Here is a 13,462-nt window from a genome sequence, read left to right as displayed (position 1 = left end):
TTTTGCATTACACTCTTAGAAATCTGGTATTTAATAATTGCCGATCAGAGTACATACACATGTGTACGAATCTATCTGCATCGTAATAACGCATTACGGTTCAGTAATGTTGTAGTATTGAAAAATTTACTACTCAGAAACAGACAATTATCAGTATCCGGTAGGAAGTTAGTTCATACCAAATCGATACCAGTACGGAGAATATTGACAAATATGTACCTATGTGACTTTACCAGATTTTGAAATTGTAGGAATACGATACGATAGGATATGATTAGTCCTAGATTGTAGTATTAAACTATTTGTTAAACGTGGCATGTTGTTTTAAATACGTAGCTCAAAGGTAAATACCTACATTTTTCATATTGATGTAAATATTTGAATGCTTTGAGTGGTATTCAAATAAAAGAATATAAGTATTGAATTTGTGTTAAGCATGTAAGCATGCGTAAGTGGTGCACTTACCTATGTAAATAAATACTGGCATTTTTGTTAATGTATTTAAATATTAAATTGCTTAAATACTTGAACCTATTTATTTAGTAAATTGTATTTACATTGCAACCTTTGTAATGATAATGCATATGCGACATTACCATTCCAAAGGTCAAGGGATTCAACTACATAGATTTAGTTTCATATGCAGAGTGTTATATGTATGTATCAACTCGCCTCTCATGGTTAATCAAACACATGTAGGTGAAGTTTCAAGTTTGATCAGGCCCCATACCTCGGGTATTGCCTTATCCTTAACTTTTCTTTGATAGATAAGATAATCAACTATCTTTCTATAGTTCTATCAAAGTAAAAGTTGAGGAAGGTCGAAGTATGAGGTGTAAGGTCAATAAAAAGGTAGGAAAACTAGGGATCCATGATAAGATTCGACCGTATAGATGCGCTCGTGACCTTTTCTCAAATAACTTCTTGAAGAAGTGATAATCAGCTATCACTTTAGGTACCTGCAAGAAGTTTAGGTCAGAAAAGTCGATACCGAACGTATACGGTCCCTCAGAACATAAAAAATTAGAATTCGTGACGTAGTAAGCAACTCTTCACGAAGGGGAGAATAAGATAGGGAAGAGGGTGGTAACAGCGCTACAAGCACTGCTACGTCATAGATACACATATATAGAGTAAGCAGAGATGAAAAGAGAGGAGGGTAGTTTTAGACACGAATGAAGAAGGTCTAATTTAGCAACCATCAAGGTTACATATTTTTAAGTTTCCTAAAGTAGAATAAGTTCCCGTCTAGATAAGGTGTAAAATACATAATAGCCATAAGCTCTCCCACGTATTTAATAATACTAGCATTTCGGTAATCAATATTTTTCAGTCGGTATTGATATTAATAAATATATTTTATAATCCTTCTAAAAAAGTGAACTTCTACATAATTATTCGCACAAAAGTCACAAAATAAGGGACATCCACGAAAGTGGGTGTGGACAGGGACACGCAAACCCCACAGTTAGAACAGGGGGCGTTACAACATAGTAGTACAAACTAATAGAGTCTGAATTATCGGTCGGTCCCTAAATTATGTCACGCGAGATGTGGTAGGGAGGGTTCAAGGCTCCAATGATATCGTGCCTATGTGACACATGTTAAAGGGGGAAGGGGGGTCTAGAAAATCACCATTTTTGGGTGACATAATTTATGGATATCCCCTTCCTCATAATTCACTCTCTCGCCGATACATTCTTCCTCTCCACCGATAACAATGCGGACACCGTATAACTCAAAATGACCCCGTAATACGTCAACTTTGTCGACCTCTGACAGATGTAAATATTGTACCCATTAATCCCCCCGTAAAATCTGAGCACCCTTATCGCTCTTAACCTCCTCGTCAAATACTTCTTGTCCACACTCCTCCCCACCAAATATTTCCACCTGGCATACATTTCCCCACAATTTTCATACACGTCCACCAGCATGGGAAACATGACCCCGATCAGAACCACGACTAGGACTGACGCCGTCGGAAAGAAGGCGAAGAATGGGAGAGGAACGGTCTCGTACATTTTCAACGTTACAAAATTCACCAAAACGGACATCACGATTGCGAGGAACATAGAAATTGAAGTTACCGCCGCCGTGAACTCGACCGTTCCTGCCATGATGATTTGAACAGTTTGATACGTGTTGAGATAAATGTCAATGACAGATCGGGAAATTCCTGACATACGAACGTTTTTTGTGGCTTTGGATAAGATGGAGATAAGCGTGAGGATTAAATGGGTAGCAAGCGTGGTCGCGACCGTGAAGAAGGACAGGAGGCGATTTCCTTGAATGAGTGGGGCCACGACGGAGAAACGGAGGGCTGTAAGGGCATAGGTCACTGGGGGTGGGGCTAGGTTGGAGGGGATGAGGAGATTGTGTAAGGTTTGGGTGAAGGGGTCCAGCCCAAAGTAGGCGATGAAGGGGTACATGAAATATGGGATGATGGCAAACGTAGCAACCGTGAGGTTCAAGATTATCCCGAGGGGGTCGAGTTGTGGGGGAAATTCGGTAAAAATATGACCGAAACCTGCAATAAGAGAAATGTGTAAAAATACAAAGTTTACTATCAAACGTTACGTTGTTAACATTATGTTAATAACATCTGTCGTTTATTAGAAAAGCTCGCCAAAAAACAAGTTAATAATTGGCAAATTCGCTTCAATCTTAGCATATCTTGCCAATTGATTATTGATAGTTAGCAAATGCTTTTTCAGATTTGCGAAATTTGCGAAATCATATTTTGCGAATCTCGTAACGACAAAAACTTTTCAGCTAGTTGCAAGTTTGCTAAATGAGTTGTGCTGCGAAATAAATCTTTATCGTAATCAGTGGGCGTGGAAGCCGTGGGGACATCTGGGAACATTAACATTGTGGGATAGGGGAGGGATAGGTTTCTAACATGGGCAGATGATGCCGACCGTGGGGACATTGTTCCTCTGTCCCCTCAAGGTTCCGCGACCACTGATCGTGAGTGCACTCAATGTATGTACACTAACATATTTGATTAGAACTTTCGATGGCAATATTTTCGATTTTAGACTGAAATGTTTTGAAAATTTGATATTATCTGAAATAAATACCGTTTTTTCTAAATTTCGTAAAACTTTTGGGAAGATACATACATAAACTCACCTAATTTCTTCACTTGAAGTACACACTCATTGAACAAATGTGAACAACTTTCTGCATAAAAGAGAAACACAATCTCCAACAAAATTGCAAACATGGCTAAACACAAGAATACCATGGTCAGGACAATGTTCGAAAATTCAAGTCGTGCCACTCCAAACAGTTGACAACCAAGTAGCACAGCGCAGAAAATAAAGATGCTCCCCATTCCCCCAAAGACGGATAGAATCCATGGAATCAATTTCATGGAAATTCTGATGTACGTCAATTTCCCAGATTTTTTGTCCCATTCAAGTGGACATGGGTACAGATAGGAAAACGAGGTACCAAAATTGTCTAACGACTTCAACATGAGCCGAGTTACGACCATTGTTACAAGCAATTTGCAACAAATTTTTACAGATTTTTGTTTCCAGGGAGGAATTTGAGCAAAATCTAAGACTTTAATATTTCATCCTTTGCACAAGAAATATTCACTATCTTACAACCATAATTATTTTAATCAGTGTTCTTTAAATCGTGCTTGGCAAGTTTTAAGGAAAACTGCGAATAGTTTGGTGGAACGATGTGATATCGGAAACTCTTCTGAGGAGAGGATGTATGTAAGTACTTAATCGAATTTTGGTATGAATGCTGGTAAATTACTGCAATACCGAAATCTCGCAATGGTAAAATTTTCGAGATTAAATCATCCCATACTTTTGAGTATTTATCCTTAGTTCGAAATGTAGTATGACAATTGCAGGAATCCACTTTTCTCTAATTACCTATGTAGAAAGTATTTATTACGATACGGTATAATTATACCAATGCAAATTGGCCATACCTCGCAATTTTATTGCACAATCTCAGGAGCATCGTATTTAGCTTGTGTGTGCATATGTACATATGTACGTATATATGTACATGTGTATAAATATACTTCATTGTGTTCAGAAGGTGCATCCTGCACCGTCCAAGGATACATATTTTCATTTTTATTATCCTCTAATTGTCATTTAAACTCAGAAATAAACCGTAGCAACAAACGTAGCGATAGGGTGAAACGAGTAATTCCCCCAAAAATTATGTGACCACACCACTTGACCTCGGGGGGCGGGAGTGGTCTGGTACACCTAAATGTTGATAGGATCCTTCCCCTGGGGTCATAAATATGCATGATGCCGTAAATATATCTCGATTATCTCGATCCGTTGTCCCGTAATCCTGCTGACAAACAGACGGACAGACAGACAAAGATTTTGCTTAATAGGGTTTCACCCAATAATAAGTTATGCATTAAAATTTGTTCCTGGCCAACTTGCAATAAACAAAAGCGCAAGCATAACATATGTACACATACATATATGGCCTAATTAAATAGTGAATTTTTAATTCAATACGTATTAAAGACCACTAACGGGCAGACATGACTTGTCTGGTTTCATTTTTGTGTAGTCAGATGTATATACATATGCATTTATTTATGTACACATTAACTAATTTGTGGCCTGACCGGAACACTATTAGTCAAATTGGATATAATTGCGCAACATTTATTTTAAGGTAAATTTTTACATTTTGTAACCTTAACAAAATTAGAGAAATTAATTAATTAATTAGGTAAATATAAGATTATTGCATTTAGGTAGTTAAAGTGATCGATAGTAAATCTACACTCTTAGGATTAGGCAACTGGTACGGAATTATTACGAATGATTATGGATATGGACGGAATATGTACATATATGACTCTACCGACTCTACCGGTAATATTGATAGTTATGGCGTAGTTATGAGGTGGTAATGAAATCTGTACCATTCAGAACCAAACTATAACGAATCCGGTAAGGAATTATTACCAATTCAATACCAGCACGGAGTACATATGACTGCACGGAGTACATATGATAGTGCATGTGACTCTACCGGATGGGTTACAGTGTACATATGCAAAAGTACGTATTTATATAATACATAGCTGACAAACTACACGTACATACATATAAACTATTCCCCATGAAATATATATAAATATGTATATTTTCTGCAATTTTATTTCAGGAAACTGATGAGTGTAGAGTTCTACGATACAACCCCTGACCGTGACCGTGGTTGTATTTGCATATGCTCCAAGCAAGGGTCTACTAGGCAAGGAATATTACTAGACACGCATGCTTCTTAATACATATGTATGGTCCCGATGATTATATAGCTTTGATAAATTACTTTTAATCTATCCTGGTCCTTATAAAAGTAACGTCATCTAACACGAGTCCATTTTACTTAGCTTTTTAAGAATTTTGAGAACAACATATTTATCACCGTAGAATGATAAGAAAGCTTGTTTTTCCATCTCGTGCTAATTTTAACCAGGTGAATTAACCACCTTATCCGTTTTCATGGAGGATAAACTATGATTGATCTCCTTAAATGAGAGCACAAACCGTAAACATGCGTCACGTTCAGACCAAACTTGTCACACGATCAATCAACCCAAGCATTGTTTCTGTTTTTACAGTGTGTGCCAAATTTTTTTCAGCAGAGGTTCGACTGATTATTAGTGATTGTATATATGTAGAAATTGTGTAATAGGTATTTTTCTGACATCTCATTGAGTAAATGACTTTACAGTAGGTATTCAACCACTCTGGGAAAACAGAGTGCCAAACAACTATCTACTAAGAAATGAATTATTATTTACTTGTGGTCTCCATTCTATGGTTTGTGACCTACTCTTCGGGTCAAGATGGTAAGTTATTTGACATTTTGTAAAACATGTAGCGAAAAATATAAATCTTCAACCAAAATTAATTGTCAAAATTAAAAAAATAAGTAATATGCAGAAACTCAATTTTTATTTATTTGAATAATGCATAATTGTGTACTATTCTCCTGACGAATCAGACTAGCGATTTGTGAAATCGACAAAAACTTAATTTTTTTAATCGTGTAAATTTAGTTGTAAAAAAATATGTTGCAGTTTCATAGAATAATTTTACAAAATTTTACAAAATAAATGATGCCCTAAATTTATAAAAAAAATTAAGCAAATTTTAGTTACCGATATTTGTAAAATTTACTAAGATTTTGTAAGCTTAGAGACTTAACGGATTTTACAAAGTTACCAAGGCCTGCGTGAATTTTGTCATTGTTTCGTGAATTATCTATTTTCCAGCCTGGCAACTCGGCCCCTTCATTAAGCAAGACGACGTAAATCCAACCCTCCATCCACGCAATGACACCTTCTTCCTTTGCCCCATTCAGGGCAGACCCATCGCCTGGGAAGAAAAAGATGTCTTCAATCCAACCGCGCTGGTTCGAAAATAAAAATCATTCTATCAAAAAATTCATAAATTTCCTAACCTCCCCCCCCCCAATCTCAAGGTGAAAGACGGCCTCCTCCACCTCCTCTATCGCGCTGAGGACACCGTCGGCACCCACTTCGGCACGTCCCGCATCGGGCTCGCCATATCCACCGATGGTCTCACCTTCACCCGGCTGACGACACCCATCTTCTATCCCGCCGACGATGCCGCCCTCCCCGCCGAATGGGACGGCGGGTGTGAAGACCCGCGAATCGTGGAATCCCCCACGGGCACCTACTTCATGACCTACACCGCCTACAATGGCGACATGGCGCGACTCTTTGTCGCCTCATCCCCCGATCTCCTCACCTGGACGAAGCACGGTCCCGCCTTTGGTCCGCAGTATGTCAACATGTCGTCCAAGGCGGGCGCCATCGTGACACGCTTGGTCGGCGAGAGATTCGTGGCGGAAAGAATTAACGGTTTTTACTGGATGTACTTCGGCGACACGAACGCTTTCATAGCGACGTCCAGCGACCTGATCAGCTGGTCACCGCTGACAAGTCCGGATGGAGATCCGGACAAGTACAATTTGACCATGGTGCTCCGTCCAAGACCCGGGTATTTTGATTCCCGCTTGAACGAACCCGGTCCACAAGCCGTCATTCGGGACGGGGTGGACGGGATCTTGCTAATTTACAATGGAATGAACTACAACGAGACGATGGGCGGGGATCCGAACATTCCGGAGGATACGTATTCCGCGGGGCAAGCGCTGTTTAACGCGAGCAACCCGATACAGCTGATCAGTCGGACGGAGGAGTACTTCATGACGCCGGATAAACCGTACGAGGAGGTCGGACAGGTGGGAAATGTGGTGTTTTTGGAGGGCTTGGTGAGGTATAAGGGTGCCTGGTTTCTCTACTATGGAACGGCAGACTCGAAAATTGCGGTGGCTAAGACAGACGCTTAAAGGGAGAATGTGGCATATGTATGACATGTTAAACCTGAAGTAATAAAAAAATGCGTACTAATTTGATACAAATCTTGATTGAAGTTGATCTGGTACTTTTCCTTGTCCATGTACAATCTTGCCCCAATCTGTCGTATCTTTTACAAGGTGGTCACCAAAATTGTATTGAGCTAAACATTTATAAAAAAGTCAATAACGCTTCTTACCTTTGTTCTGTGAGACGGTGCACATATTTACATATGTACCTATCATTATTCATACAAAGTTCATATATTACTAAATTTACATGCATACTACACTCTTGGAAATCCCGTATTAAAATAATACGAAACGATATTCATAATATTTGTAGCTCTAACAAAGTGGTATTGATACATAAGGAATGCCGTGCAGCAATAGCTCGTTATTAAAGTTTTATCATTTGGTAGCAAATTTTTACGGACCGGTAGAATTTTAATACCAAGTGGTAGCAAGTTTATTTCCAAGAAATTAATACCTGTGTAACTATACCAGGTTTCTATTTCTGACAGTGCAACTAACTTCATTCATGACTTCATTCATTCCATGACAATAAATGAATATGTAGCAATAAGTAAACGGTACGTGACATATTTTACATACAAAGAACCAACATATGTACGCACAAACCTACATATGTAAAACTTGAAAGTGCATAATGTTTACCTACGTCAAAGAAGTACTTGGACTGTTGGACCGTTAATACAAAAAATTAGCAAAGCATGTGTAAATGTCATTAACTCTCTAAATGAGCATGAATTGCATACATATTTACATACATACATACGTAAATCTGCAATGGAACTGTCTCATCAATATCCAACGTAAACCAGAAATAATCCCAAAATTAATTTACAGGCGACGTTCAACATCGAATTCAAACCGACGTGAGCATTATCTCAATTCAATTAAAACGATGTTCGTCATTTTGTCACGCAGTCAGACTAATCAACTCTTCTTCACCATCATCATAACCTTATTAAAATATCCATGCGCCCATTCGCTTATCTGCATATTGCATTTAATCCCCACCATCCCGACTGGCTCCCGATCAATTGTTATTTACGTAAATGCGTCAACCCAACCATTCGATTCCCATTATCCAGTGTAAATAGTAAGCTGATAAGTAATAAATATAATTGATTGCGGAATGATGTCGTGCTGAGCTCAACATCAGGGTTGACCACACAATTTGTCACAAATCATAATGTGTTTTTTCCAATGTGTAAATTGCTCAATTAAGAGAATTTAGAATGACGTTAAGGCATTTTCAGGTACATATATGCAATTTTAAGTGCATATTTTATTCAGCCACGAGTAGAAAAATGTTTTTCATGGAAATTTCTACATGGATTTTTTGCAAATTAAAGTTTTTAATCTTATCAACCCGATAACCCTTGGAAACCCTGTTCGATTCCTGCGTCAATCCTACAAATTCCACCGATAACAACGTCAATCAATCAAGCTCATCGATACATTTTCAAAGAATTATTTCGTTGTGTAATAAACCCACTGGTATAAAACCAGACAACGATCCACATTCTAAACCAGTCTGCAAGACGACCTCATTTACATACGTAAGTTGCAAAAATATTGCAAACAAAAATGCAGAAATCGTTCCTTTCCGCCTTGCTGTTATCCGCCCTTTGCGCGGTCACCATCTCAGTCCCCGTCAATGAGAATGCGCCCAAAGCTGCGACCCCGTGCGATCCGAGCGTCTGTGTGGCGCCAGCTTGTCGATGCAGCTCGCAAGAACCACCAGGGGGATTATTCGGACCTAATTTGCCACAGGTGAGAAAAGTTGAAATTTATCAAATTTGCATTACTTCTTACACTCTTAGAAATCCGATATTAAAATAATACCAAGCAGTATTCATATATGACTCCACCAAAGTAGTGTATTGATACCGGGTAGAAATAGCTCAATATTAAAGTTTTGTGGACCTGAATAATTTTAATACCACGCGGTAGAAACTCTAATACCGAGAAATTAAATAATATCTGTGCGACTATTTACACCAGATTTCTAACAATTTAGAAATTGCAAATTATGTGCATACAAATCTCAATTCAAATTACTAGACATATAGCCTTAACCTAATAAAATTACGCAACTAATTTGCAAACTTTTTTGCACAGATGGTCTTCCTCACATTTGATGACGCCATTACCATCACAAATCATCCGTTTTATGAGGAAATCCTATTTCCCAATGGCGTCCCTCGTCTGAATCCAAACAATGCTCCGGCCACAGCCACGTTCTTCATTTCCCATGAGTACACCAATTACTCGTTAGTTCACGACTTGTGGGTTCGAGGTGAGAAATTGACACCATGCAAAAAAAAATATTTCTAATTTAATAAAACGTATTGCTTTTCAGGTCACGATATCGCGCTCCACAGCATCACGCACGTGTCCGACACGGGATACTGGGCCAACTTGAATGAAGCCGGTTGGGCCGCAGAGCTCGCCCAACAGCGCGAACAACTCGCTCGTTTCGCTCAAGTTCCAATAGAATATGTAAGTGATCAGATTTAAGCAGTGTTTCGGGTGCAAGTAACCAATTGTTAGAAATAACTGCAAGAAAGTGGTATCCTGTAGCTATTATTTTCACCTACAAGAAATGCAAGGCGTAAGGAACTACTTCCCGCCACAATACTTTATTCGGCGCGTCGCCAGATGGCGCAAATTTCTTGAGCTTTCTTGCACTTTCCAACGCAAACAATGCGGCAAATCTGCCAGAAACAAAACACTGGATTTAACTATAATTTCAATTCTTCAAGTAAAATCATTGTCTCAATTTACCCCCGCAGATTAAAGGCATGCGCGCTCCATTCCTCCAAGTCGGCGGGGACGCTATGTACTCTGCCCTGGTTAATGGTGGCTTTTTATGGGAATGTTCCCGCCCAACGCAAAACCAGCGACGCCCAGGACTCTGGCCGTACACGGCAGATTTCGAATCTACCCAGGACTGTCAGATTCCCACCTGCCCGGTGGAAGCGTACCCGGGATTTTGGGTCTTTCCCATGATCGATATGATTGGCGATGATGTCTTCCCATGTGCCATGTTGGATGAGTGTACACCACTGTGAGCTCTTTTAACCTCTTTCAACTTTATTTATCTCGATTAAAATTTCCGTTGAGTACGATATTGAATTCATAACTACATCTGGTAGCAACCAATTAAATTTCCATGATTTTCTGTAAAAACCCAATATTTATTTCAACTAGTTTCCAAGTTTTGAATTTTTTGGCGAAAATCACGTAAACCCTACTTTTTAGCCCGAGTCAGGGCTTATGTACCCGTCATGTCCGTCTGTCTGTCTGTCTGTCCGTCTGTCTGTCTGTCTGGTTTGCGATAACTGCCGTTAAGCTAATCCAATCGACTTGAGATTTGGCACAAATGTAGTATGGGTCAAATGAGGAGTTAAGTTCGAAGATGGGCGAAATCGGTCAAGTGGTTGACCGGTGGGGGTCATATAGGTGGGAGGGGTATTATGCATCAAAATTTCAAAATTGCCGGAGAAAGCTGAAATTTGGTGCCGAGGTTGATAATGGTTTCTAATGAAGGAATGCAAAGCAAAATTCCAAAAATTTTCATGTGGAGGGACCCTAGGGGGTGACCCATACCGATTATTAAAACGTATCCAATCGAGTTGAAATCTGGTACATAGGTTGTTAATGACTACCAATAGAAGAATATGAATTGAAATTGGACACATTTTCACCTGGACAAACCCTATGGGGTGACCCATACCAATTTTTCAAATTCGTCAAATCGAGCTGAAATTTGGTAGACACGTTGGTAATAGCTCCTAATGAAGTAAAATTTTTAAAAAAATTTCAGCTGGAGGACCTTATATAAGGTCCTCCTGACTAGGCCTAGTCACCCGCGTGGCTGGAATTTGCATATGTTGCGTCTAATATTACTAGGATAATATCCTGAGAGTTTTAGGAAGAACAATACACTCGTTTCAAAGTTATGGTCATGGTCAATACTGGTGACCAGCGAGAAAAATAAAGGCTCTTAATTGAGAATTCGAAGTTTTAAAAATTTTAATTTGAAAACAGATTTACGCCTGACTCGGGCTATATCAAGTCTGCACTGTAGGTTTATTAACATTGGTCGGCATAGGAAAAATTCCAGAATGTGTGAAGAAAAATATCCAAAAAAGTCAACTTTTTACCATCGAGTTTTCCACAAAATACCAAAGAAACACTCGGATTTTAAGAAATTTTGAGAATTCTGCATTTTTTTAAAATACGTCATATGACGTATTTAAGTGAAAAGAGGTTAATTTAACTCCTGCCGTTTTTGTTTTAACTAATAATGTAATTTTTACCCCACAAATTACAGTCCTAAGACGCAAGCAGCCATGTACAACTTGCTCCTGCGAAACTTTAATGACCAGTATACCGCAGGCAACAACAGGGCGCCATTTGGCATCTTCACCCACGCCGCCCTGCTCGTCGGACCGGACAATATCCCAGAGTTTGGCGAGAGGAAGCGAGGCTACATTCAGTAAGTGGAAAATCTAATAGAATTTTATTTCTTGTGCGTTTTTTCCACATTTCTTGTAAGAAATGCACGAAATAGGCGGTCACCCTTTGCACTTTACTTAATACCGTTGAGCCAATATTTTGTAATAGTCTTAATTCCTTGGAAACTTTTCTGAGAGGTTATTTGCTTTCTGGAAAACAATCTGCCAGAAAACCTTTCAGATTTTTTGATAATGGTTGAACCATAATTGCAGAGATTGTCCTCTAAATGGACTCATTTTTTGCGTTTTTTGCACAAGTGCAAGAAATTTTGACCGCAAAAAAATAAATATTTTCTTTCATGGCAAACAGAATATTCCGGTGACCTAAATTCTGCGACCTTGATCTTGACCTTGACCTTAACTATGGTTTCCATTATTTTTCTTGCTTAGATTCTTGGACTATCTGACCAGTCTTCCGGATGTTTATATCGTCGGTATTTCCCAAGCCATGGAGTGGATGAAGCAACCAACGGGTATTGCCGATATTGACACATTCCAGCCCTGGAAAGAAGATGTCAACCGACCAAGACAGTGCATATTCCCGAGGAACTGCAGATACGAGAACTCCACGTGGGAACGGTATGCAAATTTAATTATTTAAGAAAACCCATGAAATTATGGGATGGTTAATTTTTTTATTTATGAATTTTCATGTAGATTCATGTCGTCTTGTTACCCCTGCCCACAAAGCTACCCATGGTTAGGAAATCCGATGGGAACTCTGCTCCAATTCGACGAGTAAATATTTTTATTGGCGGATTAACACTGCATAAATTTAACTGGATTTTATTACTGGTCTGCGATTGATCATTCTAAATAAATTAATACGTAAAAAATAAAGTATTTCATACATACATATGTAACCAAATTGTACCATTTTTTGCATTTATGCCTCACATCCCGTGAAGAAATGAGAATTTTGGCATGTTACGTTTGTAATACATTTGTTCCTTTATCAGTACTAGTGCTAATTTTAAATATATGTCTCGATTTTAATGATTCCATCATCAGGTTTAACCGAAATTATTGTAAGCGGAGTATGCCGGTTATCGTAGCATTAGCATCTTTTAGACCTTAGTGTTTAATATACATACGAAGGTACAACTGTCATAAATGGGTAGGTAGCAAGCAGATATTAAGATTTATTATTCGTTAGAAGTATGAATTGTATCGCAGAGAATATCTATGTACATATGTACATAAATGGCTGCTTTAGTTGTCTGCATTTTCATGAATTTTCACGAGTTCAACTTGCATTATTCAGCTATTGCATAACAATAATATTTGTGGGACGGACAATTTTCCTCTCTTGTGAGAAAGCATGTTAAAAGGGGGCAAAATTTACATTTCTCTGTCCCACAAAGATTTTTACTGTGCAATATTCTAGTTCGACGTCTTCCTTTTTTTGTTTGCAAAACGTCCGTACATATGTACGTTTTGTATTTTTTAATTACAGAAGGATGCATTTTTATAAAGTAATGTTCATCTATGTAAAAATATGTGTTGTTGCA

General features: G+C 38.6%; 2 protein-coding genes across 2 annotated transcripts; both read left to right on the top strand.

Annotated features, from left to right (window-relative positions):
• The first annotated feature begins 5,707 nt into the window (after positions 1 to 5,707).
• On the top strand, positions 5,708 to 7,470 carry LOC110849715. The gene is made up of 3 exons (XM_035852265.1): positions 5,708 to 5,863; positions 6,290 to 6,429; positions 6,499 to 7,470. The coding sequence occupies exons 1-3, from the start codon at positions 5,800 to 5,802 to the stop codon at positions 7,390 to 7,392; spliced, it is 1,098 nt and encodes a 365-aa protein (XP_035708158.1). The 5' UTR covers positions 5,708 to 5,799; the 3' UTR covers positions 7,393 to 7,470.
• A 1,477-nt stretch (positions 7,471 to 8,947) lies between these two features.
• LOC110849616 (chitin deacetylase 8) lies at positions 8,948 to 12,814 on the top strand. The gene is made up of 7 exons (XM_022097046.2): positions 8,948 to 9,201; positions 9,550 to 9,727; positions 9,791 to 9,930; positions 10,224 to 10,498; positions 11,768 to 11,932; positions 12,342 to 12,530; positions 12,609 to 12,814. Exons 1-7 carry the CDS (start codon positions 9,016 to 9,018, stop codon positions 12,691 to 12,693), a joined length of 1,218 nt encoding a protein of 405 aa, XP_021952738.1. The 5' UTR covers positions 8,948 to 9,015; the 3' UTR covers positions 12,694 to 12,814.
• The last annotated feature ends 648 nt before the right edge of the window (positions 12,815 to 13,462 follow it).

This window comes from Folsomia candida, unplaced genomic scaffold (assembly GCF_002217175.1).
Source record: "Folsomia candida strain VU population unplaced genomic scaffold, ASM221717v1 Fcan01_Sc005, whole genome shotgun sequence".
Lineage (NCBI taxonomy): Eukaryota > Metazoa > Arthropoda > Collembola > Entomobryomorpha > Isotomidae > Folsomia > Folsomia candida.
This window is presented reverse-complemented; position numbering and strand designations above follow the sequence as displayed.